Below are 27,828 nucleotides of genomic sequence, written 5' to 3'. Positions count from 1 at the left end.
AGCAAGCTCTGCTCAATGCAGTGACTATTGTGTTCCAACACATCAGCTCCTTACCATTCTGTTCACCAATTAGTATAAAGGCTGATTCTTGTTTCTCTGACTGGCTTCCCACTGTGCACTACCTCATCTCCATGGCAATGCTGTTTCCCATGTTTCATCTTCAAAATCTCAAACATCTCTGTAATGAGTTCTCAATCGACTTGTAAACTGCCTCTTGCTCCACTTTCTGGCAGGTTGGTTGCCACTATTTCAGGAAAATGCTTTCACCAAAATTACTGGAGTGCAGGACCATCTTGGGAAATGGGCATAGGGGTCTGCCACATTAATTTGCTGGAATGCCAATCTCCGAGACGGTGACAGCTGCAAAATGAACTTGACTTTTCTCTTTCAAATTTTGACTGACCAGTTTTCATTTCTGTTTATATTTCAGACTTATGGCATTTAGTTTTCTATTTACCACCAACAAAACTAGAAACATGATGGTGAAGATAGAGTTGAAATGTCTTTGAGTGATCCTTTGCTGTAATTCCTTGATGCCTACTACTGATGAGATCTGTACTAATGCTACATATCAAAAAATGGTCAAGTTGATGTTGCAAACTATGCAATGGATGAAACCCATATTCAAATCTGGATGCTTTGAAACTACATTACAAATAAAAATCCCAACAATCTCAAAAATATAACAATACTCTTTAGGGAATGTAATACTGTCCCCTCTTATCAATCGTTAACCAATTGCTAGTCATCTTGTTCAAAACCCACATATAAATCAAGAGATTAACACAAGTCTGCCTGATTTCAATAACATTAATTGCATTTCCTTTATTGATCCAGGCTTTAATGCAATTGCTGCTAGGAGGATCCTCTTCCATCAGGTCTTATTGTGGGCTTGTTCTATTATTATGCCATTATGGGCTCAAGTGGTTTGCACCCATCTTTTGAGTTTCACAGTTCTGCTTTTTAAAGCAAAAGTCACTTCAAAGTCAGCATGCTAATATGCTTTGTAACGTACTTAACAGAGATTCTAAAGAGCTGAGATGATAACTTCTGCAGATTTATTAGAATTGGGTTGATGATCTGCTGGAGTTGAAGTTCTCAACTTTGTATCCATAGTCAGGCATTCTGGGCTGCTAATGCAGGTTGGAGTAATGTCCATCAGTTCACCCGATGAACTGAATGGAAAGGATGGAGATACAGAAATCCCAGATGAGGTCCCAGCATCTGCTGATCCGACAAACAAACGGGGTGGTTTTGGCACTAAGTTGGGTTCAAACTGTGCTCGCATCAGGATCTCATGTTCACTTACTGACTTGGGAATTTCATTATATTCTTCTAAACTATCATCAAGTACCAAACGATAAATATCTTGGAAGGAGCTGCTTTTTCCATCCAGATTGAAAAGGCTGTCTATAAACTCAGCAAATTCAAGCACTTGTGGACTTGGCACATCTCGCAGACTCTCTGTCCATTCTTTACTGTCTTCTTCTATTGGCAACTTATCTGAAAAGCTATCTGTTTCCATCTCTGCAGCCTGTTTGTTCTCCTGCTCACCAAGGTCCACTTGCAGGGGACTAGGCAGAGAATAACAGCTGTTATGTAACGGTTCAAGTGTGTGCACCTCCTGAGAATGCTTAGATAAACTGTCTGCAGCCAGTAACTCAGTCCGGGAGCTCAGGGAAGGATTCTCCTCTGGAATTGCTGGATCAATGTAGAAACAATGTGATTCATCTTTTTCCATGACAACATGCAGGCTCGGAGAACCTCTTATGCTGCGAAATCCAGAGGAGCGGCGGGAATCAAAACTATAGATAGACTCATTGTCAGACAGACTTTCCATGGTGGCAAGAGGAGCCCTGCGCTCCTCTATTTCAGTCACCAGCCTCTCCTTGGTGTTCATTAGAAGCAACTCCACAGAGTCCTTTTGGCACGGCTTCTGTTTTGTCTGATAAAGATCTTCAAAACTCAGTTCAGATTTTGAGTTACTCCTGAAAGACAATAAATATTGTTATACAACACACACTGAATAAAAACACGTAAAAATAAATTTGGCATTCAAGTGCTTACTATGTTAAATATTGTTTAACTAAAAGTCTGTTGAATTATATTTAACTCAGTAAGGTACATTGAAGATACATTGAAGTTACATTTAGGAGGCAAACAAAAATTTCAGAAAGCTTACAATACTTTTAGATTAATACTGTCCAATAGTGACAACATTATTTTAAGGCATTTGAATTTTATGCTTCTGACAACAGCTTGAACCCGATCACAGATAGGTCCTGGAAACAAAGTTCAAAATGCATACCTCCTTCAACCAGTGCATCAGAACCTGATTGGTAATTCACAATTACAAGAATATTTTTTCTTTAAGTAACCGAGCAGGAAATCATCAGACTTTAAGCATACGATCACAGTCAAATTGAAAAGCAAAGAACCAAAGAATAGTGCCTGGCTAAGCAGACAAGGTAAATCCACCAGCAGTGGAAGCAAAGCTGGAGCAAGGGATTGAGTGTTGGGGAGGGGGCAGCAGAGCATGGTGGGGTGGTGGGGCTAGATGGCGGGTTGTGGGAGTGGGAGGTCCGTTGCCCTGACAGCACCAGAGTGGGGATAGATAAGAAATACTTAAATATAATGATGCACATTTTTAGTCCCATCAGTGATGATTAATGTAAGAACTTCAGAAGATTGAATATTAGTTTGTATTTTACAGCTTGACTGTAATAATTGTTAATGTTTCAACAATAATACTTTTCTTCAGGTTTAAACATTTTTGAAGAATATTATTATATTTCCCAAATTTAATGGCAAAAATACAATTCTGACATCCCATGTTTTCTCCAAGCACTTGTCTATTTTGATTAGAGCAATCTATTGAACACATGCCTTACATAAATAACAATATGAGCTTCATCGCACAACAGAATCAATCTGCTTTGGACACTGCTGCCATGACATGAATATATGAATGAATATTAGTAGAAAAACTAAAATGATAATGATAATTGTTTCTGGGCTAGCAATTTAATAGAGTTTCAGCTACTTCAAATCATAGAATACGCTATAAGCACAAAGGAAGTCATCCTGCCTGTGTCCACAGTTTTGAACGTTAACATAATATATTTCCGACATTAAATGTACTTGCCCATTCAATCAGACTGTCTACATCCTCTTGGAATCCCTATCTTCCTGGTGGTTCATAATACTTTCCAGTTCTCTGCTAGAGTAACTCCAAGTGCATCACTTCCGAGATTTTCCTTATAGACTTGCAACTTTTCTCTTTGCTGATAAACATTTAATTTGTTTTAAATAGCTAAAATTGAAACTGTCTCTCTCAAGAAGGTGCATTCCAGTTCTTAACCACTCACTACACCAAAATATTATTCCTCATGTAACTTTTGGTTCTATAGCCAGTTTCTTTAAAATGGTATATGATAATTCTCTACCTTTCTGCCAAAATGAACAGTTTCTTGCTATTTATTGTCTCCAAGCCCTTCATAATTTTGAATGCCTCTACCAGTTCTGCTCTCAACCTCCTCTTCTCTAAGGAAAACAGCTCCAGCTTCTACAGTCAATCTAAAGATCCTCATCTCAGAAATCATTCTTGTAATCTTTGATGCCAATATATCCTTCCTAAATTACAGTACTCAGAATTAGACACAACACTCCAGTTCAGGCTGATCTGGTGTTTAATCGATGTTCATGATAGCTACTTAAAAGGTCCAGGATCCCATTTTCTCAAGCTAGTCAGATACATATACCCCAAGGTTTCTCTGCTCCTGCTCCCATTCTAGAACTGAACCTTTCATCTTAAACTGCTCCTTTTTGTTCTATCAAAATGCATTCACACTTTTTTATGTTAACTTCACCTGCATGCATCAGCCCGTTCTACCAGACTGGCCAAATCCTCTTGAAATCCCACTCTATTGTCCTCACAGTTGTCTCATACTTTGTGGTTATGCACCTTCTGAAAACTTTTGTATCACCTGAACATGTGTCTAGGTCATTAATTAAGAACAGGGGTCCTAATACCAACCAATATGTAACATTTTGTCCATACGCAGATGAAGACCACTTGAAGGTCACCAAGCTTGGAAACACAACAAAGAAGCCAGACCTAGGAATGCACAAAGGAACGGTACTGCGAGCAAATAAAATCTTTCAGGCAAAGTGAAGAAAGAATGATGGGATTAATAACAGTGAAACTGCAAGGATTTTTTTTCACTTTGCCTGTCTCTCTCAGCCTCTCACAAGACAATGCCCTTGAAAATAAGAGAAACATCCGTTTACCAAGAACACCAAGATATATTTTTACAAGTTACCAATTAAAAAGCTATGGTTCATAGCTCCTTGAAAGTAGAGTCGCATGTAGGTAGGATAGTGAAGTCATCTGGTATACTTTCCTTTATTGGTCAGAGGATTGAATATAGGGGTTGGGAGGTCATGTTGTAGCTTCACAGTACATTGGTTAGGCCACTGTTAGAATATTGCATGCAATTCTGGTCTCCTTTCTATCAGAAGGATGTTGTGAAACTTGAAAGGGTTCAGAAAAGATTTACAATGATGTTGCCGGGGTTGGAGGATTTGAGGTATAGGGAGAGGTTGAATAAGCTAGGGCTGTTTTCCCTGGAGCTTTGGAGGCTAAGGGGTGATCTTATAGAGGTTTATAAAATCATGAGGGGCATGGATAGGATAAATAGATAAAGTCGTTTCCCTGGGGCAGGGGAATCCAGAACTAGAGGGTATAGGTTTAGGGTGAGAGGGGAAAGATATAAAAAGAACCTAAGGGGCAACTTCTTCACACAGAGGGTGGTATGTGTATGGAATGAGTATGGAAGTGGGGAGGCTAGCATATTTGCAGCATTTAAAAGGCATCTGGATGGGTATATGAATAGGAAGGGTTTGGAGGGATATGGGCCGGGTGCTGACAAGTGGGACTAAATTAGGTTGGGATATCTGGTCAGCATGGACGAATTGGACCAAAGGTCTGTTTCCACACTGTACATCTCTTTGACTCTATGACTTGAATGAAGTTCCTTTCTTTCCCTGAAGAAAATCTTGCAACTGGCTCCTTAGGTTTGAACCAGAGAAGTGTGTGTGATATTGTCAATTTCAGAACTTTAAGAACTGTTCGTGGATTGGAAGAATCAACAGTTAAACTGCTACACATGAAAGAATCGGCAATAACTGTCTGGAATTAACTATTAAGGGACAAAGACAAACTTATACAGGGATTGAAAGCAATTATCCACGTCTGGTAGAAGGAGTCGTCGAAGCAACGTGAACAAAACTATTTTGACATCTATATGGTAACTCACTGTTTTATGCCACAAGGATAACTGATTTTCTTGCAGAAGAATTAAGGATTTAAACAGAGGAAAGCTGTGTCTTCAAACAGATAGCTAACACTGAACGTAACGTGGATCAGAGAAGTTACTTCTAACAAGGGAACAAGCTGCAGACTGAAGGATTCCAGAGGAGTAATCAAGATTTTGGATGAAAAAAATGTAAAAGATTCATCAATAATATCACATAGATCTGAAGGCTGAAGAAACTGTATAAAATCCAACACCTCTCCTTCAGCAAAGCTTCGAAGAAAAACAATGCACAAGGATCGAATCCCAGACACTTCTGGAGACAGATATTGGTGGTTGGTATCGTAGCTAAATTCCACCATTGATCTGGTTATAGCCAAGTTGAGTTGTGAGGCTTAACTTGCTTCCTTGAGGGGTTTTATTTTGGTTGCTACATGCAATAAAGTTTAAATCATTGTTTCAGTATTTGATTGTTTGAGAGATTGCTTAATAAGTAGTGATGAAAATAATTAAAAATCTTCATTGCAGCCAATTTAAAAAGAGGGGAGCCAATTCACTCTTCATCTGGTTAGAGGCATAGAAACACAGAAAAGGTACAGCACAGAATAAGACCATGGAACCCATCATATCCTTGTTGATGAAAATCTAGGCACCTACTCCAATGCAGAGTTTCAGGGGCAGATCCAGCTTCCTTTTAGATGAGTTGAGGGCTTCCACTTCAACCATCAAACTGCGCAGTCAATTCCAAAATACCCAGTCTCTGGGTGATAAAAAAAAATTATTTTCATGAGTCCTTACTCTTTTTACTAATCACCTTAATTCTACTTACCCTGGGATTGAGGAAGACACTTTACGTCTTCTGAAATCCAGGTACATGTGTGTCACATAAACTGAATTAATTTCATCAACTCTCTGTTACCTCATCAAAAAACTCAACTCAGTTAAACACAATTTACCTTTAACAAATGTCTCCTGGCCTTTCTTTATTAATTCATATTTGTCCAAATGACTGTTAATTTTGTCCCAGATTATCATTTCTAAAGGTTTTCCCACTACTGAAGTTACATCAATTGGCCTGTGGTTACTGACTTATCCTTACATTCTGTATTGAATAAGAATGTAACAGATGCAATTCTCTACTCTTCTGGTGACATCACTGTATCTAAAAAAAGATAAGATTGGAAAAAATGATGAATGTATTTGCAAATTCCATCATTATTTGCTAAGTATCCTTGGAAACATTGTTCTTTTGCTATGACTTTGGCAGCATCTTATTCCTTGTAAGACAGATGCAAAAAACTCATTTATACCTTAGCAATGTCCTCTGTCACCATGCTTAAACTCCCTTTCTGACCTCAAAGCAGTGTCAACCTTTCTTTTACATTCTATGTACATGTCCATTGAAGACTTTTGGATCAGAAAAACATAAGAATTAGGAGCAAGAGTAGGCAATTCAGTTGCTCAAACCTGCTCTGCAGTTTAAAGCAACCATTGCTGAATCTGTGTCTATCCTCCATAACACTTTAACTCATGACTAATTAAAACTCTTTTTCTTTCTTAAATTAATCAGTGTCACAGCATCAACCAAGATTCACAACCCTTTGACAGAAATAATTTCTCATCTATTTTAAATCTGCTACCCTTTATCATCATATTATGAGCTCTCATTCGAGATTACACTAAAAGGAAACATCCATTCTGTCTGTTTTGTCAATCCTCTTTAGTTTCTTATTTACCTCTATTAGATCTCTTCTTATCCCTCTAAACTCCAGAGTGTGTACGCCTAAATTGTCTAAACTCTTCATTAGACAAACCCGTCATCTTTGAAATCAATTTTGTGAACCTCCTCTGAACTACCTCCATTGCAACTATATCACTCTTCAAGAAAGGAACAAAATTTGTATGGAATACTCCTGGTGTGGTCTTACTAATTACCTGTGCAGTTGAAGGATTTCAGAAAATTCTCGTGAACTTTCTTCAGAAACTCTGCCCCTCTTTTTCCCTTACACTATAATTATTCTAACCGTAAAAGAAGAGTAGAACTCTTCTATAATTTCTTTGCATATTTGTTACTCTATTTTTTTCATAAGCTGATATTCTATATAATATACTCAGTGTGTAATAGTACGTCTATTGTTGCTTGGCTGTAACCAAAAAGATTCTGCCCAGTCTCTCTCCAGCAAGATAACATTCTCCTTATTCATATTTGGACCCATCATTTCTTTCCTGAATACGTTGTATCCAGAAATATTTCATATTCATTTCTGCCTTTTTTTCAGCCAGTTTCTATAATTGGTGCTTCATCAATTTGTTGTTTGCTTATTTGCTTTTAACTAATCTTAATGCCTTTCCTCTTACTTTGATATACAGCTGTACTTTTTATTTGCTACTGTTGTATGGCTGAAAAAAATACATTTTATTGAAGGTTTTCATCTTGGACTCATGGGGACAATTCTCAAATATGGAAATGTAAGACGAAACCAATATTTATACTGCACGAGAGATAAGTACTGATTGGTTGGCAAAATGGACTCTGATTGGTAGAAGCATTGACCGAATGAACACATCAACTGACATAATTGACAATTAACTGCCAGACTTTGTTTTAAAATTTGAAATAGGCAAGTTTACTTTGATTTCTCGGGGAATGCTCTGACCAATGAATGGCTGTCACTTATTTTGTTGAGTGAGAATAGAAGCAACAGTGTATGTGATCTTTCTCTCTGCAAAGAACTCGATGCTGTATTAACACAGAGGTTGCAGCACATGAAATTCACTACACTGCTCTCAAACAACCAAAAACAATATGCAGTTTGACATGATCCACTTTGGGATGGCATAACACCAGCATTAAAACTCATATACTACAATCCTCCTTGTATTACAGGCAGAATGCATTTTTGGCTTGATGGCAGCAACATTCATTTTGTAACTGAATAGTAACATTAGCCACCAGCTAGCTTCTTTTGTTGCTCTGCCAGGTTAATCAAAGGAAGACTAGGTATTTCTAAGGACCAGGAATAACCACCTTGGGTTTTTCATGAATCTGGACAGTACACAGCAATAAATAATATATCAAGGTAGCTATGATCCCACAAGGTAGTTTTGATGTACCCAACTTTAGCATCATGTTTATAGGGTGAACAAATGGTTCAGGCCCCAGTTATGAGATTACCAATAAGGCCAAACTATAGGAACAATAATTTGACTACCAACCAATGAAGGTAAGTTTGTGTTAGACAGTAATAAAGAACACTGTGGCTAATTCCTCACGAGGACGTGGAAAAAAGCGAAGATATTTGGGCAGAGAATGCAGCACATTCAGATATGTAAAGAAATTCTTACATGCAGCTGTAGATTCAAATATAGCAAATGTATTGTCTATACACTAAAAATATGCAAGGGGAAAGAGCTTAGGTGTCATTACATCGAGGAACTTTAAGCTTTCCCTGCTCCACTATCTTTTCAGCTCTACCTGTTTTATTCTTCTCTTTCTGTTGTCACTCACAAACGCCATTATGAGCAATCAGCTTCTTTCCTCACTTCCTAAAGTTTGCATGCAGGATCTTGAACTCCTGTCATTGGTATTGATATGGACAATGACTACATGCTCTTCATACTTCCCTCTGAGGTTGCTTTGCAGCCAATGGCATCTTTGGCCCTCTTATCAAAGCAGCAATAGACCATCCTGGGTTCACATTTACAGCCACAGGTAAGCCTATTTGTTTCTCTAGCTACTTAATCCTCCATCTCTATCGTGTTTGCAAACATCCTCCTTCCCTAGTGTACAACTGAGCTTATTCTATTGCTGGTGAATTTGGTCTGAGAGAAACACTCTTGCTCTATTTGCCTCTATTTACTGCCTGGTGGTCATGCATTCCCTGTCTGCTGGTAAAACCTTGAATTATACTTATTCAAATAGCTCTCAACATCACAAATGCATCACAGTGACATCAGCTACCATGCAAGCTCTGATATCTGGAGCTCAAGCTGCTCCAGTTGACAGTCCTGCATGTGATTACCCAGAGTCCAGAAGTTCCCACATAGTAGTTCTGTACATGCACATGTCTAAAATGTCTTGTCATGCTTCGATTTTATTAAATGATGAACTGTACAAACAAAAATAAACTTAAAGATATGCTTTATAACATCTGCTGTTCTTTAAAAAGAAAATGAAATAAAATTGGAGTTGAATTCCTTCATGGTAGATGGCAATAGATTGCCTCATTAGATTAGGTCTGCAAATTCATTAACATTCAGATTGGTAACCTATTTTTCAGGTTTTGCCAATAGTTCTCTGAATGAGCTTGAGGATCACAAGTGATCTAACTTTTTTTCATTATGGGTATCCAAGACCCAGAATTCCCCACCTAAATCTTTCCTCCTAACTTGCCTCCTTCTTTGATCAACCTTTTGGTTACCTTCCCTAATATTGCTTAATGCAGCCTAATGTCAAATTATGAATAACACTCCAGTGAAGTACTTTGAGACATGTTATTGCATAGAAGGTGCTGTATAATTCAACTCATTGAAATCAACAAGGAATGTTGACTTCTATATGGAGGCATACCTATGCTAAAGAAAACCTCATGACTCAAATTCCCTTGAATTCAAGGACTTGATTTACAACCAACTACATTTTGTCATCCAAAGTTTTGCTGACTGCTGTTGTGAATACGTACATCATGGTTCATGTGCTTTAGAGTATAACTTCTAGTTTTAACTTTAAAATTAAAAGTGTTAACTTTAGAAGATGGGATACATATAACATAACCAAGCTTGACCATTATTACACAGTATTTGAGAGGTGATTTCACCAATGCCCTCAATAAGTGAAGCAAAACATTCCTATATTTATGCTAATTCTTCTTACCAAAAAAAAGGCTAATGGAATGCTACCCTTCATTATTATTTTCTGTACTTCTGTATTTTTGTGACCCATGCAACAGAATGCCTAGATCCCTTTACACCTTGGAATTCTGCATCATTCTCCAGTTGAATAACACTTTGCTTTGTTGTTCTTCCTGCCAAACTAAACTACTTCACAGTTACCCCCATCAAATGTCAGATCTTTGCTCAATCTATCTTTATCAATCTGCAACTCATGTCATCTGCACAATATATTTTCAAAACTTTGTGTCATCTGCAAATTTATTGGCCATATCTTCACTCCCCTCAACTGAGTCATTGATGTAATTGTTAAAAGTTGAGCATTCTGCAGGATATCACTCACCACATCTTGGCAATCAAAAAAATGTTTATTTACACAAACATTTCATTTTCTGCCAACAAAAAGACTCAACACCAACTCACCACCACTACTATCTCAAAGAATAAAGATGGCAGATGGATGTGAATTCTTCATCCATTTTATGCACTGCTTTGATTTAGAAATGTTTATCATAATTCCTTCTTTGTTACTGGATCAAATTCCTGAAACACTCTTTGAAACAGCACTGTTGAAGCAATTTCACCACAAATATAGCAATTGCTCAAAGCAGGCAACTCACAACTATCTTCTCAAAAGCAGTTAGGAATGGACAATAAATGCAGGTATTTCCCACAATGCTCATATCCTGTGAACAAAAGAAATCATGCAAATTGTTGTCAGCAGGTAGTAATTTGATTGGAATAGGAGAGTACCTAATTTCAAGGAAGTCAGCAGCAAAGGGGTCAGTTCTCCTAACTGGAGAATACATTGGCCAGATGCACTAGATCAGCTGACAGTTCCAGAACAAACATGTTTGCGCAAAGTGTACAGGTGTTGAATACATCACTTTGATGACATTGAGACAACAGAGATTTTATATTAACATGAATAATAAACAGACACCACTAACATAAAAAAAGATTTATTTTCACCATATTGCTGTTAATAATTTATGTATTAACTTCCTCAAGTACTATCAGCAGTAGTAACAATATTGCTGGGATTGAAAGTGTGTGAAAGAAAATTAACTACATGGTTACAAATTGAGCTTTTTTTTAAACAGATGACATAGCAATTAAACAAGTTTAGATAATGGACAGTTTATTGCGACTGATACATGTAACAACATACTCGTGCTTGTATGTCTTGAAATGTGCATTATCCAATTTCTTGACCTAAAGTGCAAGCAAGCCAGCAATGTTTTGTATCTCAACCTCCAAGTTAAAACTGAATTGCACTGATGTTAAACATAACCTAAGGTATTGTCTATCATACAGAATATTAAGTTAAGATGACTATTTCATTAGAATGGCATTTAATTATACTGCTGTAGACGTTGCATTCAGATTGAAGTGCCCTCTCCAGTATCTGAGGTGCATTAGAAGTAAACAGTTCTTTAACAATTCTGTACTTTATTATGTTGAAGGCCAAACTGTGATTGTGATTTTAATTATTTGGTTTATGAAAGACAAATGAAAAAGCAAATTAGACATCACATCTAAACACAGATATATCAAAGTCGCAATCCATTCCTCCTAACAAGTTAGAGAGAATGTACAGATTGAAGGCAATAAAAACAAAATAAATACACAGGATTCAATACAGAAATTGCAACAGATTTGCTCCGTTCAGAAACTAGGATCCATTGAAACAAGTGAGCAGAGATAATGTTTGTGACAAGTATTGGAGTCTCAACGATTGATTCTATTTAGTAAAAATTTACTCACTTCATCTGACAAAGGGGCTATGCTCCGAAAGCTTGTGATTTTAAATAAATCTATTGGACTATAATCTGGTGTCATATGAATTCTGACTTCCCACTCACCCACCCAACCCAACTCTCAAGTCCAACATTGGGAACCTTCACGTCAGAGTAAAAAATTACACAGTGGAAGAAAGAGTGAAATATTAAGTCAAGTTAGTCAATGGCACAATAAAGGAGACACTGTAAACAGTGTGAATATTAAGAGATTAATACTACTGTGACAAATGGATTTCAATATAGGCAAATGTAAGAAGCAATTTTAGATGTAAAAAGATGTTACCTTCTAAATGGACAGGAGGTGGAAAGATTGAGAGAGAGGGCGAGAGAGAGAGAGAGAGCGAGAGGGCGAGGTCGGGAGAGCGAGGTCGGGAGAGAGAGGGCGAGAGGGCGAGGTCGAGAGAGAGAGGTCGGGAGAGAGGGGTCGGGAGAGAGAGGGCGAGAGAGAGGGCGAGGTCGAGAGAGGGAGGTCGAGAGAGGGAGGTCGAGAGCGAGAGGGCGAGAGCGAGAGGGCGAGGGCGAGAGGGCGAGAGCGAGAGGTCGAGAGAGGGAGGTCGAGAGCGGGAGGTCGAGAGAGAGAGGGCGACAGAGAGAGGGCGACAGAGAGAGGTCGAGAGAGAGGGCGAGAGGTCGAGAGCGAGAGGGCGAGAGGTCGAGAGCGAGAGGTCGAGAGCGGGAGGTCGAGAGAGGGAGGTCGAGAGCGGGAGGTCGAGAGAGAGGGCGAGAGAGAGGGCGAGAGGTCGAGAGAGAGAGGTCGAGAGAGAGAGGTCGAGAGAGAGAGGTCGAGAGAGAGAGAGGTCGAGAGCGAGAGCGAGAGGTCGAGAGAGAGAGAGGTCGAGAGAGAGAGGGCGAGAGGGAGAGGGCGAGAGGGAGAGGTCGAGAGAGAGAGGTCGAGAGAGAGAGGTCGAGAGAGAGAGAGGTCAAGAGAGAGGTCGAGAGAGAGAGAGAGGTCGAGAGCGAGAGGGCGAGAGCGAGAGGTCGAGAGAGAGAGGTCGAGAGAGAGAGAGGTCGAGAGAGAGAGAGAGGTCGAGAGGGAGAGGGCGAGAGGGAGAGGGCGAGAGAGAGAGGTCGAGAGAGAGAGGTCGAGAGAGAGAGAGGTCGAGAGAGAGGTCGAGAGAGAGAGCGAGAGGTCGAGAGAGAGAGGTCGAGAGAGAGAGAGAGGTCGAGAGAGAGAGGTCGAGAGCGAGAGCGAGAGGTCGAGAGCGAGAGCGAGAGGTCGAGAGAGAGAGAGGTCGAGAGAGAGAGGGCGAGAGAGAGAGAGGTCGAGAGGGAGAGGGCGAGAGGGAGAGGTCGAGAGAGAGAGGTCGAGAGAGAGAGAGGTCGAGAGAGAGGTCGAGAGAGAGGTCGAGAGAGAGAGAGAGGTCGAGAGCGAGAGGTCGAGAGAGAGAGGTCGAGAGAGAGGGCGAGAGGTCGAGAGCGAGAGGGCGAGAGGTCGAGAGCGAGAGGTCGAGAGCGGGAGGTCGAGAGAGGGAGGTCGAGAGCGGGAGGTCGAGAGAGAGGGCGAGAGAGAGGGCGAGAGGTCGAGAGAGAGAGGTCGAGAGAGAGAGGTCGAGAGAGAGAGGTCGAGAGAGAGAGAGGTCGAGAGCGAGAGCGAGAGGTCGAGAGAGAGAGAGGTCGAGAGAGAGAGGGCGAGAGGGAGAGGGCGAGAGGGAGAGGTCGAGAGGGAGAGGTCGAGAGAGAGAGGTCGAGAGAGAGAGGTCGAGAGAGAGAGAGGTCAAGAGAGAGGTCGAGAGAGAGAGAGAGGTCGAGAGCGAGAGGGCGAGAGCGAGAGGTCGAGAGAGAGAGGTCGAGAGAGAGAGAGGTCGAGAGAGAGAGAGAGGTCGAGAGGGAGAGGGCGAGAGGGAGAGGTCGAGAGAGAGAGGTCGAGAGAGAGAGAGGTCGAGAGAGAGGTCGAGAGAGAGAGCGAGAGGTCGAGAGAGAGAGGTCGAGAGAGAGAGAGAGGTCGAGAGAGAGAGGTCGAGAGCGAGAGCGAGAGGTCGAGAGCGAGAGCGAGAGGTCGAGAGAGAGAGAGGTCGAGAGAGAGAGAGGTCGAGAGAGAGAGGGCGAGAGAGAGAGAGGTCGAGAGGGAGAGGGCGAGAGGGAGAGGTCGAGAGAGAGAGGTCGAGAGAGAGAGAGGTCGAGAGAGAGGTCGAGAGAGAGAGAGAGGTCGAGAGCGAGAGGTCGAGAGAGAGAGGTCGAGAGAGAGAGAGGTCGAGAGAGAGAGAGAGGTCGAGAGAGAGAGGTCGAGAGAGAGAGGGCGAGAGAGAGAGGTCGAGAGAGAGAGGTCGAGAGAGAGAGAGGTCGAGAGAGAGAGAGGTCGAGAGAGAGAGAGGTCGAGAGAGAGAGGTCGAGGTCGAGAGCGAGAGCGAGAGGTCGAGAGAGAGAGAGGTCGAGAGAGAGAGGGCGAGAGAGAGAGAGGTCGAGAGGGAGAGGTCGAGAGAGAGAGGTCGAGAGAGAGAGAGGTCGAGAGAGAGGTCGAGAGAGAGGTCGAGAGAGAGAGAGAGGTCGAGAGCGAGAGGTCGAGAGAGAGAGGTCGAGAGAGAGAGAGGTCGAGAGAGAGAGAGAGGTCGAGAGAGAGAGAGAGGTCGAGAGAGAGAGGTCGAGAGAGAGAGGGCGAGAGAGAGAGGTCGAGAGAGAGAGGTCGAGAGAGAGAGAGGTCGAGAGAGAGAGAGAGGTCGAGAGAGAGAGGTCGAGAGCGAGAGCGAGAGGTCGAGAGAGAGAGAGGTCGAGAGAGAGAGGGCGAGAGAGAGAGGTCGAGAGGGAGAGGGCGAGAGGGAGAGGTCGAGAGAGAGAGGTCGAGAGAGAGAGGTCGAGAGAGAGAGAGGTCGAGAGAGAGGTCGAGAGAGAGGTCGAGAGAGAGAGAGAGAGGTCGAGAGCGAGAGGTCGAGAGCGAGAGGTCGAGAGAGAGAGAGGTCGAGAGAGAGAGAGGTCGAGAGAGAGAGGGCGAGAGGGAGAGGGCGAGAGAGAGAGGTCGAGAGAGAGAGGTCGAGAGAGAGAGGTCGAGAGAGAGAGAGGGCGAGAGGGAGAGGGCGAGAGGGAGAGGGCGAGAGAGAGAGGTCGAGAGAGAGAGGTCGAGAGAGAGAGGTCGAGAGAGAGAGAGGGCGAGAGAGAGAGAGAGGGCGAGAGAGAGAGAGAGGGCGAGAGAGAGAGGGCGAGAGGGAGAGGTCGAGAGGGAGAGGTCGAGAGCGAGAGTTCGAGAGCGAGAGGGCGAGAGGTCGAGAGCGGGAGGTCGAGAGAGGGAGGTCGAGAGAGAGAGGTCGAGAGAGAGAGGTGTCGAGAGAGAGAGAGAGGTGTCGAGAGAGAGAGAGAGGTGTCGAGAGAGAGAGAGAGGTGTCGAGAGAGAGAGAGGTGTCGAGAGAGAGAGAGGTGTCGAGAGAGAGAGAGGTGTCGAGAGAGAGAGAGGTCGAGAGAGAGAGAGAGAGGTCGAGAGAGAGAGAGAGGTCGAGAGAGAGAGAGAGGTCGAGAGAGAGAGGTCGAGAGAGAGAGGTCGAGAGAGAGAGGTCGAGAGAGAGAGGTCGAGAGAGAGAGAGGTCGAGAGAGAGAGAGGTCGAGAGAGAGAGAGAGAGGTCGAGAGAGAGAGAGAGGTCGAGAGAGAGGTCGAGAGAGAGAGAGAGGTCGAGAGAGAGAGGTCGAGAGAGAGAGGTCGAGAGAGAGAGAGGTCGAGAGAGAGAGAGGTCGAGAGAGAGAGAGGTCGAGAGAGAGAGAGGTCGAGAGAGAGAGAGGTCGAGAGCGAGAGGTCGAGAGCGAGAGGTCGAGAGCGAGAGAGGTCGAGAGAGAGAGGGCGAGAGAGAGAGGTCGAGAGAGAGAGGGCGAGAGGGAGAGGTCGAGAGAGAGAGGTCGAGAGAGAGAGGTCGAGAGAGAGAGAGGTCGAGAGAGAGGTCGAGAGAGAGCGAGAGGTCGAGAGCGAGAGGTCGAGAGCGAGAGGTCGAGAGAGAGAGAGAGAGAGGTCGAGAGAGAGAGAGAGGTCGAGAGGGAGAGGGCGAGAGGGAGAGGGCGAGAGGGAGAGGGCGAGAGAGAGAGGTCGAGAGAGAGAGGTCGAGAGAGAGAGAGGTCGAGAGAGAGAGAGGTCGAGAGAGAGAGAGAGGGCGAGAGGGAGAGGTCGAGAGGGAGAGGTCGAGAGCGAGAGTTCGAGAGCGGGAGGTCGAGAGAGGGAGGTCGAGAGAGAGAGGTCGAGAGAGAGAGGTCGAGAGAGAGAGAGGTGTCGAGAGAGAGAGAGGTGTCGAGAGAGAGAGAGAGAGGTCGAGAGAGAGAGAGAGAGGTCGAGAGAGAGAGAGAGAGGTCGAGAGAGAGAGAGAGGTCGAGAGAGAGAGAGAGAGGTCGAGAGAGAGAGAGAGAGGTCGAGAGAGAGAGAGAGAGGTCGAGAGAGAGAGAGAGAGAGGTCGAGAGAGAGAGAGAGAGGTCGAGAGAGAGAGAGAGAGGTCGAGAGAGAGAGAGAGAGAGGTCGAGAGAGAGAGAGAGAGGTCGAGAGAGAGAGAGAGAGAGGTCGAGAGAGAGAGAGAGAGAGGTCGAGAGAGAGAGAGAGAGGTCGAGAGAGAGAGAGAGAGGTCGAGAGAGAGAGAGAGAGGTCGAGAGAGAGAGAGAGAGGTCGAGAGAGAGAGAGAGAGGTCGAGAGAGAGAGAGAGAGGTCGAGAGAGAGAGAGAGAGAGGTCGAGAGAGAGAGAGAGAGGTCGAGAGAGAGAGAGAGAGGTCGAGAGAGAGAGAGAGAGGTCGAGAGAGAGAGAGAGAGGTCGAGAGAGAGAGAGAGAGGTCGAGAGAGAGAGAGGTAGAGAGGTCGAGAGAGGTCGAGAGAGAGAGGTCGAGAGAGAGAGGGCGAGAGAGAGAGGGCGAGAGAGAGAGGGCGAGAGAGAGAGGGCGAGAGAGAGAGGGCGAGAGAGAGAGGGCGAGAGAGGGAGGGCGAGAGAGAGAGGGCGAGAGAGGGCGAGAGGTCGAGAGAGAGAGAGGGCGAGAGGTCGAGAGGTCGAGAGAGGGCGAGAGGTCGAGAGAGAGAGGGCGAGAGGTCGAGAGAGAGAGGGCGAGAGAGAGAGGTCGAGAGAGAGAGGTCGAGAGGTCGAGAGAGAGAGGGCGAGAGGTCGAGAGAGAGAGGGCGAGAGAGAGAGGGCGAGAGAGAGAGGGCGAGAGAGAGAGAGGGCGAGAGAGAGAGGGCGAGAGAGAGAGGGCGAGAGAGAGAGGGCGAGAGGTCGAGAGAGAGGGGGCGAGAGAGAGAGGTCGAGAGAGAGAGGGCGAGAGGTCGAGAGAGGGAGGGCGAGAGGTCGAGAGAGGGAGGGCGAGAGGTCGAGAGAGGGAGGGCGAGAGGTCGAGAGAGGGAGGGCGAGAGGTCGAGAGAGGGAGGGCGAGAGGTCGAGAGAGGGAGGGCGAGAGGTCGAGAGAGGGAGGGCGAGAGGTCGAGAGAGGGAGGGCGAGAGGTCGAGAGAGGGAGGGCGAGAGGTCGAGAGAGGGAGGGCGAGAGGGCGAGAGAGAGAGGGCGAGAGGGCGAGAGAGAGAGGGGTCGAGAGAGAGGGGTCGAGAGAGAGGGGTCGAGAGAGAGAGGGGTCGAGAGAGAGGGGGGTCGAGAGAGAGGGGGGTCGAGAGAGAGGGGGGTCGAGAGAGAGGGGGGTCGAGAGAGAGGGGGGTCGAGAGAGAGGGGGGTCGAGAGAGAGGGGGGTCGAGAGAGAGAAAGGTCGAGAGAGAGAAAGGTCGAGAGAGAGAAAGGTCGAGAGAGAGAGGGCGAAAGGTCGAGAGAGAGAGAGGGCGAGAGGTCGAGAGAGAGAAAGGTCGAGAGAGAGAAAGGTCGAGAGAGAGAAAGGTCGAGAGAGAGAGGGCGAAAGGTCGAGAGAGAGAGGGCGAGAGGTCGAGAGAGAGAGAGAGAAAGGTCGTGAGAGAGAGGTCGAGAGAGAGAGGTCGAGAGAGAGAGAGAGGTCGAGAGAGAGAGAGAGGTCGAGAGAGAGGTCGAGAGAGAGAGAGAGGTCGAGAGAGAGAGAGAGGTCGAGAGAGAGAGAGAGAGGTCGAGAGAGAGAGAGAGAGGTCGAGAGAGAGAGGGGTCGAGAGAGAGAGGGGTCGAGAGAGAGAGGGCGAGAGGTCGAGAGAGAGAGGGCGAGAGGTCGAGAGAGAGAAAGGTCGAGAGAGAGAAAGGTCGAGAGAGAGAAAGGTCGAGAGAGAGAAAGGTCGAGAGAGAGAAAGGTCGAGAGAGAGAAAGGTCGAGAGAGAGAGGGCGAAAGGTCGAGAGAGAGAGGGCGAGAGGTCGAGAGAGAGAGGTCGAGAGAGAGAAAGGTCGAGAGAGAGAAAGGTCGAGAGAGAGAAAGGTCGAGAGAGAGAAAGGTCGAGAGAGAGAAAGGTCGAGAGAGAGAAAGGTCGAGAGAGAGGGAGAAAGGTCGAGAGAGAGAGGGCGAAAGGTCGAGAGAGAGAGGGCGAAAGGTCGAGAGAGAGAGGGCGAAAGGTCGAGAGAGAGAGGGCGAGAGGTCGAGAGAGAGAAAGGTCGAGAGAGAGAAAGGTCGAGAGAGAGAAAGGTCGAGAGAGAGAGGGCGAAAGGTCGAGAGAGAGAGGGCGAAAGGTCGAGAGAGAGAGGGCGAGAGGTCGAGAGAGAGAAAGGTCGAGAGAGAGAAAGGTCGAGAGAGAGAAAGGTCGAGAGAGAGAAAGGTCGAGAGAGAGAGAGTGGTCGAGAGAGAGAGAGAGGTCGAGAGAGAGAGAGAGGTCGAGAGAGAGAGAGAGGTCGAGAGAGAGAGAGAGGTCGAGAGAGAGAGAGGTCGAGAGAGAGAGAGGTCGAGAGAGAGAGAGGTCGAGAGAGAGAGAGGTCGAGAGAGAGAGAGGGCGAGAGAGAGAGAGGGCGAGAGGTCGAGAGAGAGGGTGAGAGGTCGAGAGGTCGAGAGAGAGAGGGCGAAAGGTCGAGAGAGAGAAAGGTCGAGAGAGAGAGGGCGAGAGGCCGAGAGAGAGAGAGAGGCCGAGAGAGAGAGAGGGGCCGAGAGAGAGAGGGGCCGAGAGAGAGAGAGGCCGAGAGAGAGAGAGGCCGAGAGAGAGAGAGGCCGAGAGAGAGAGAGGCCGAGAGAGAGAGAGGCCGAGAGAGAGAAAGAGAGAGAGAGAGGTCGAGAGAGAGAGAGGTCGAGAGAGAGAGGTCGAGAGAGAGAGGTCGAGAGAGAGAAAATCAGGGATCCATATAGGTAGATCATTAAGATGTCACGAGCAGGTACAAAAATACAATTCAAAAGGTTACATGAAATGCTTTTAAATTTTGAAGGATGAAATACAAGGATTGGTTGGTAGTAAAACAGGGGTGTCTGGTTGGGCAAGGGTGTTTGGTTTGGGGTGGGGAGTGGCAGTGGTGTAGGGAAAAAGTTATGCTACTGCTGTACAAAGATCCAGTTATAGATCACACCTGGATAACTATTTCAGATTTTGACACCACAGCCACAGAAAGAATTAAGGATAAATTTAATACAATGATATCTGGAATCCAAGAGTCATTATGAGGAGACATTACACAAACTAGTATAAAAAATAATTTAAAAATGTATTTTTGATTGTGGACTGAAATGAGACGAGGACTTTTTTAAAAAAAAACAAAGATTGTGGAAAGGAATCGCTTTTGAAAGGAAGATAGTATAACTCATTCTAAATGGTGCTCTCACAGTTGCTTTGTCTAACTAATGGGGAAGGCTAGTTGCAGATGGATTGGAACCAGGGATTGTGCACAAAGTGAATTGTCGCTCACATCAAGTAGCTGAATGGTTATATGAGTTGTGACCAACTGTCATGGCAAAGGTCAATAATTGTCAATAATTACTTGCTTCATTCCTGGGTAGCTGAACAGTTTCTGGGTGTGAACAATACTATCAGAAACCTTCTGATCTCCAGAAGGGGAGTCAGAATGCCACTCTATTGTAGAAAATACCTGAAGCTCCCCACTAGTTGTTGTAAGTTGTTGTTTTTAACCAGTAATTCTGAGACCTTAAAATTTGTGAAACAATCTCTCTGTGCCTTCAGCAAGGAAGTTAAGAGCACTTGGAGAAAAAAGATTGAAGAACTGCAAATCCTGATCAGCAAGAGACATACTTCATCAAATCCTGTAAACAGGGTTTGAGATTGGGGAAATGATTGGGGATGGGTGGAAAGCACTAAGGGGCAAATTTGAATGGGGGGGGTCTCCATTAGGAACAGTGAAGGCACAAAGAATAGCCCACCTTCTCCTTTCCCTGACATCAGCCAATGCAGCTACAGCAACCAGGTTGTCCACTTTGAGCAGTCAGCTGTCTACTTGGAGCAATCCACCCCTACTAGGGATGGGATAGCAATTGGCATGGGATGACACTCTTAAGTGGCCATCTTTAGATCTTAGATTCCTTACAGTGTGGAAACCGGCCCTTTGCCCCAACAAGTCCACACCCACCCGATGAAGCGCAACCCATCCAGACCATTCCCCTATGTTTACCCCTTCACCTAAGACTACGGGCAATTTAGCATGGCCAACTCACCTAACCTGCACATATTTGGATTGTGGGAGGAAACCAGAGCACCCAGAGGAAACCCACACAGACATGGAGAGAATGTGCAAACTCCACACAGAGTCGCCTGAGGCGGGAATTGAACCCGGTCTCTGGCTCCGTGAGGCAGCAGTGCTAACCATCTATGGGCCTTGTCAAGTCCAAGGACTTCAAAGTTCCCAAGACTTCCATCAAGCCTATAACGTGTCACACTGATCAAAGTAGGGCAGGTTTTGGGAAGATTAAGTCCTTAATTTTTATAAAGATCCATGATTTCAACTCACCAGTGGTATAGCTTAAAATCAAACACATGATTGCATGGCAGATCAGATTTGGGGCTGATCTTATGGTAATAGTAGAAGCTTATATAAAGCAAAATAAGTAATATTGAATTGTAGGAGATTGGGATTTGACCAATGATGAAAACAATTAGTGAAAATTTAAGGGGCAACATTCAAAGAAATCTGCCAATCTGAACATACAAAAAAGAAAGTCTGTAAAAAAAAAATTCAAGAAAATATGCATGATAGATTTCAACAAAACATCAAAAGGAGATAGTACTAAACTGGAAGGAGAACTTCTAAATAATAAATAGAAATAATAGCTGTCTTACATGCTCAGAGAAATAAGCATTTCTGGCACTGATTATTTTCCTCCTTCTTTCCTATGAACAGAAGGTGACCAAAAATTGCTATTCAACAGGTGTGTGCAGCATTCAGTTGCATAAAGGATAATTCTTCATGTCACCTTATGATAGCTTTGATAGACTACTTGACTGTAAAGTGGCAGGATATTCTATCACCATGCCAACACACACATGCTCCAAACAAGAGACCACCAGCTAACAAATAAGGAATCTGAACGCGATTGATAATTTTACTCTGCCTGCCTTGGGAATGCTGAGTCTAAATGTTGTGGACTCCATTTGCAAAATTGGTTGATATCGTCAACAAGAATTGAAACTTAGATCTTCAGCTATCTACATTTCATGTTACGTCTGGTGGTATCTTTAATCACTAGGCCATTGGGACAAGCAGTTTTGTTTAATTAAATTGAGAATTAGCAGAGACCTGATAACAAGTGTGGATCAATGCAATGTATATAGTTCCATTAGCTGTAGTCATCTTTTTCTACCTTCTATTAATCCATGCAGTGTGCTGAAACAGTACGTGTCAATAAAGTATTTGACTATAACAACATTACAGTTGAGCCTTTGACTCACCAAACATTTACAACAATAGTCCAGGCACTGATCAATGATTAAAGCAGAAACATGTTCCTAATCTTAAAGCTTTGAGTATCTTCTTAGAGTCATAGAGATGTACAGCATGGAAGCAGACCCTTCGGTCCAACCCGGCCATGCCGACCAGATCCCAACCCAATCTAGTCCCACCTGCCACACCCGGCCCATATCCCTCCAAACCCTTGACACCTGGAACAAATATAATTTTTATTCTGACCTCCTTAATCAGAAAATATTGGCTTTACGAACTCAGCCACTGAAATTTGTTTTTTCCAAATTCCACTAACTAAACTCCTTCATTTGCTATGCCTTCAGCTGGCGAGTTCCCTCCATTCTACATGTCATGTGTTGCTATTCCCACTAAGAAAAATATTTTTACATTGCTTTCTACGGAAGTCTAAAGGTTTAATCACTAAAGAATGCATGTCAGTAGAAATCAATATTTTCTGCAGAAAACAAAATTTACTTTGAAAAGTATTTGCTAAAGATGAAAAGACAGAGTGTATAATTTGAATCACCAAAGAATTAGCATTTGAGGCTAGAGGAATAACAACTTGGAAAGTACTGTGGAGAAGCTGAGGAATGGATTGTAAATTGTATCTCACATGCACCTGTCACCTCAGAAAAAATAAATAGGACTTTTTAAGAAAATAAATTAATATTAGGCACAACACATTTACTCCTCTGCTAGATTAGCTTCAACTGAACAATGGTTGAACAAGACAAGTTACATTAAATTTTTAATAAAAAAACTCAAGAACTTCTCATTATAAAAATCCTATATGCTTTAAAGACACTTTCTATGCTACACACTTGCTACTGCCTCTCAACAGGAGGTCAGACATGTATTAAAATAAGACATAACATTAACCCATCCTTTTGTGCAGAAAAATAAATGGCTTTTGTTTATACTTTCCTGTCCTTTATTTTATACAAGTACATTCTGAATAGTAACTTTGAAATACGTTCATATATTTTACAATAGCCTGTTTTCTCTGAGTTATCAGGACCAATTGAAGCTATTGTAGTTTATGATTGAGCCACTGATGATTATTTCTGCTCAGCTTGTTCCTTTGCTTGATTGTAAATGGATTTGATCTTGAATGCTGTCCTATTTCGGCAAAGATTCCAACCTGGATGAAAATCAAAATATTATCTTTGTCGTTAAAGAACACCACTAAGACAATAAGTATTTGCAACATTTTGCTCTTGGAAATGTCCTGCTGTATATGAAAATCCTGTCAATCTGAAATTGCATCACACAAATGGGTGCTACAAATGTAATTGATTCTTACATTGATGATATTTCTATATTGTTACTGTAAATAAAAAGTGTGTTTAGCATAATGATGTATGCTGAGTTTAGGGGAGAAAAAAGGGCATGGGGATAGGAGTGATAGGACAGGAGTCTCAGACAGATGCTGAGGGGAAGAACCCAAATCCAGGTGCAAGGTTGCTGGAATAGTGACTACAACAGTATTGAAGATCTATTTTGCAAGAATTTGTCAATGTGCAAAGACGTAGATCTGCAGGAATCATGCAGGGAAGAATCAGAGTCACTTCATTAAGGGTTAGAAAGCCAATGAGACTTGGTGAAGACACCAACAATAAGCCTTTGTTCAGCTGAAACTGTGGTTTACTAGATGATTTGTTGCTCATGAATAGAGAAAAAAGGCAAGATGGTCATCCAAGAAATCCAGCAACAGAACAGTAAAAGCTTGAAATTGGTTTTCAGCAATGACAATGACCATATTGCTCCAGATAAAACTAAATAGTTTTATGACACATCAAAAACCAGCAGGAAGCTGAGTTTAGAGTTAACAACACACCAACATATGATATTGGCTTAAAAGCCAGTACACCTTTCAGTCAAGGCTGAAATGACAACAAGGATAACAGGTAAACTTATGATCATAATACAAGTTACTTGCAGGAGCCAAGTGATGGCTTTGGTTTAAGTGACATTAAGAATAAATTTCTGACATCAATTGAAAATGATTATAGCAGTTGGAAGAAGCGAGATAAAAACTTGTGTGTCACATACGTGTAAAGTCCATTCTTCTCAATAAGATCACCAGGGAAGAAGGTCAATGAAAAGGAGGGGTCAAAGAATAGAATCCAGAAATGACCATGCAGGCATGGTAAGAGAAATGAGATACAACAGCCAACATTGGATCCAGTAGAGAACAGTGTCACACAATTGTACTGTGGAAAGAAATAATATTTAACTCACAAGACCATCCAACTTCAGAGCTACAGAGTTGAGGTCCTAATTTTGAGTAGATTTTTGCACCTGAAAAATGATCATGATGAACCAGTTACAAAAGGTTGATTTTGTGTCAAATTCTCATTCAATTCAAAGAAATTAACACAAACGCAAACTTGTCCGTTGTTTATGGGTAGTATCACACCTACCTCATCTCAGTTCTTTATTATTCTTAGCTGGTCCACAATGAACAAATTATCCTTACCTTAGATATTAAGGAGGATCGTGTGGAATTGTGGTTAGGATCCTTACGTCTAAGCCAGACAACACAGATTCAAGTCCCACCTGCTACAGATGTGTGTGCTCAACCTATGAACAGGTTGATAAGCAACTACTTTAACCTTAGATATAATGATACAATATGCTTTGTAATCATAGAAGAAGAGTTGGACATCATACTTTTATTCTCCTCAGACTGTAAAAATATTCTGTGAATTGCCTTTGATCATTCTGATTTTTAGATTTCATTAGAAGTTTTAGAAATGACATCTCAGGCCTTCGTTGTCAGTCATCTGAAGGGGTAGCACAGCAGCTCAGTGGATAGCACTGCTGCCTCACAGTGCCAGAGACTTGGGTTCGATTCCACTCTTGGGCAACTGTCTGTGTGGAGGTTGCACATTCTCCGCGTGTCTGCATGAGTTTCCTCTGGGTGCTCCGGTTTCCTCCCACAGTCACAAAGATGTGCAGGTTAGGTGTATTGGTAGTGTGAATTACAGAGATGGGGTAGGGATGCGAGTCTGGGATGACTACACCTCGGAGGGTCAGTGTGGACTTGATGGGCTGCCTCCACACTGTAAAGATTATATGAGCCTCCTCTGTTGTTGCATACTCACTTCCTACTCTTACTGCTATTTCTTCTTTCATAAACATACTCAGAAAGAATCTTTGTAGATCAGACAGCCAGAGTCAAATGGAATCACTTCAGCTCTGATGACAGTTCACCAACATGAAATGTTTTTTTTTTCCTCGACATATATGTTGCCTGACTGGCTGAATATTTCCAACAGTTACCATTTTTAAAAAAATTCCAAACAGAATCGGTTACACGTTTTTCTTAAAAACTGAGCATAATTGCACCTGCCCCAATGTCATTTTTAAATCCGACTGAACAGCTCTTGACATATATTCACTGCACATATATTGCTTCCCTGGTATTAACGGTTACTAGAAAAGTCCAAATTGCTTAAGGTGCTTCACAAATAAAGCTAAGTTCTAAGAAAACATCGACATAACATACCTCCTTAAAAGTTAGTGACAAATTACCTGTGCATAGATTTACTAGGGAATGATTTAACATCCTGAACGCACAAATTTAATCCACATTATTAAACTTTTAGTTTTGTTGTGAACACTTAATTCATTCCATGTATGAAGTACCTTTATAGCTGAAAATGTGTTGCTGGTTAAAGCACAGCAGGTCAGGCAGCATCCAAGGAACAGGAAATTCGACGTTTCGGGCCAGAGCCCTTCATCAGCCCTTCCTGATGAAGGGCTCTGGCCCGAAACATCGAATTTCCTGTTCCTTGGATGCTGCCTGACCTGCTGTGCTTTAACCAGCAACACATTTTCAGCTCTGATCTCCAGCATCTGCAGACCTCACTTTTTACTTGAAGTACCTTTATAGTTCAATGAATGAATTCAACAGGATTATCTATTATGAATATGGTCTGCTTATTCTTCGACATTTGCATCAATTGTATCGAGTCAAGAGCTTTCTTGAGAGTCACCTTCAGATTATTTTGGCTGCAATTAGAATTTTGAAGATTTAGAAGCAGTCTGTCATGGAACATTTGATTGTGCAAGTTTCTACATTCATAATAGTTCATGAGGTAGTACAGGGTACCAATGATCAAATCAATCAAGTCACTACTTTTTCCTTCTGCTGATTAAATTTAGTTACTTGAGTATTACATTACTGCATGCCACAAAAATTTAAACTGCTTTTTTTAACAATTGTATATTTGATTAGATTAGATTCCCTACAGTATGGAAACAGGCCCTTCGGCCCAACAAGTCCACACTGACTCTGTGAAGAGTAACCCACCCTGTCTGATTTCCCTCTGACTAATGCGCCTAATTCTACTGGCAATTCCTCATGGCCACTTCACCTGACCTGCACATTTTTGGACTGAGGGAGGAAACTGGAGCACCCGGAGAAAACCCACACAGACACAAGGAGAATGTGCAAACTCCACACAGTCACCCAAGGCTAGAATTGAACCTGGAACTCTGGAGCTGTGAGGCAGCAGTACTAACCACTGTGCCACCGTGCCACCCCAAATACTTTACAAATACTAATTAAACCAAACATGCTAACAATATTTGTTATATTTGCCAAAGAGTAAATTGGCACTTGCTTTATTATCGCAGATTCCTTCAAAGTTTTAAAACGCTACCTGTTTTGCTGAGTCATAAAGGTGGACAAAATCAAAATGTTAGTGATTTATTTTGAAATTACTAGAGTGTGGCCGGACTTTGCCATAGCATTATTAAAGAAAACAGAAAACACTTTCCACCTCATGTTCAATATTCATGCACTGAAGGCATGCAAATTCTATAGCCTAAGTTCTTTCCATATAATATGTGTTGTTCATTTTGTCATATAGGTTCCCAAACAATCAGGATCAAATATAGCACTGCATTTCAGAGAGGTGTAAGAATAACAAGGTAGCAACAGTGACTGAGGTGTCAGTGGGGGAGCACTTTGGGGCCAGCAACCATAATTCTATTAGATTTAAAATAGTGATGGAAAAGGATAGACCAGATCTAAAAGCTGAAGATCTAAACTGGAGAAAGGCCAATTTTGACAGTATTAGGCAGGAACTTTCGAAAGCTGACTGGGGACAGATGTTCACAGGTAAAAGGATGACTGGAAAATGGGAATCCTTCAGAAATGAGATAACGAGAATCCAGTAAATGTATATTCCTGTCAGGGTGAAAGGAAAGGCTGGGAGGTATAGGGAGTGCTGGATGACTAAAGAAAGTGAGGGTTTGGTTAAGAAAAAGAAAGAAGCTTATGTAAGGTATAGACAGGATAGATCGAGTGAATACTTAGAAGAGTATAAAGGCAGTAGGAGTATAATTTAGAGGGCAATCAGGAGGGCAAAATGGGGACATGAGATAGCTTTGGCAAATAGAATTAAGGAGAATCCAAAGGGTTTTTACAAATATATTAAGGACAAAAGGGTCATTAGGGAGAGAATAGAGCCCCTCAAAGATCAGCAAGGCGGCCTTTGTGCGGAGCCGCAGAAAATAGGGGAAATAATAAACGAGTATTTTGCATCAGTGATTACTGTGGAAACACTGTGGAAGACACAGACTGAAGGGAAATAGATGGTGACACCTTGAAAAATGTCCATATTACAGAGGAGGAAGTGCTGGATGTCTTGAAAAGTATAAAGGTGGATAAATCCACAGGACCTGATCAAGTACACCCAAGAACTCTATGGGAAGCTAGAGAAGTGATTGCTAGGCCTCATGCTGAGATATATGTATCATCGGCAGTCACAGGTGAGGTGCCGGAAGACTGGAGGTTGGCTAATGTGGTGCCACTATTGACGCAAGGTGGTCAGGATAAACCAGGGAACGATAGACCAGTGAGCCTGACGTCAGTGGTGGGAAAGTTGTTGGACGGAATCCTGAGGGACAGGATGTACATGTACCTGGAAAGGCAAGGATTGATTCGGGATAGTCAACATGGCTCTGTGCGTGGGAAATCACGTCTCACAAACTTGCTTGAGTTTTTTGAAGAAGTAACAAAGTGAATTGATGAGGGTAGAGTGGTAGATGTGATCTATATGGACTTCAGTAAGGCGTTCAACAAGGTTCCCCATGGGAGACTGGTTAGCAAGGTTAGATCTCACGGAATACCAGGACAACTAGC

The 27,828-nt window shown here is 43.4% G+C and overlaps 1 protein-coding gene across 1 annotated transcript in view; it reads right to left on the bottom strand.

The window, feature by feature from the left end:
* Positions 1-1,027: 1,027 nt before the first annotated feature.
* dagla (diacylglycerol lipase, alpha) overlaps positions 1,028-27,828 on the bottom strand; it is a 179,587-nt gene continuing 152,786 nt past the window's right edge. Inside the window, exon 20 of the mRNA XM_060838471.1 lies at positions 1,028-1,988. Within this exon, the coding sequence (XP_060694454.1) occupies positions 1,028-1,988 (961 nt within the window). The remainder of the gene's footprint in view (positions 1,989-27,828) is intronic.

This window comes from Hemiscyllium ocellatum, chromosome 18 (assembly GCF_020745735.1).
Source record: "Hemiscyllium ocellatum isolate sHemOce1 chromosome 18, sHemOce1.pat.X.cur, whole genome shotgun sequence".
Lineage (NCBI taxonomy): Eukaryota > Metazoa > Chordata > Chondrichthyes > Orectolobiformes > Hemiscylliidae > Hemiscyllium > Hemiscyllium ocellatum.
Note: the sequence above shows the minus strand (reverse complement) of the source record. Positions and strands in the feature narration are given on the sequence as shown.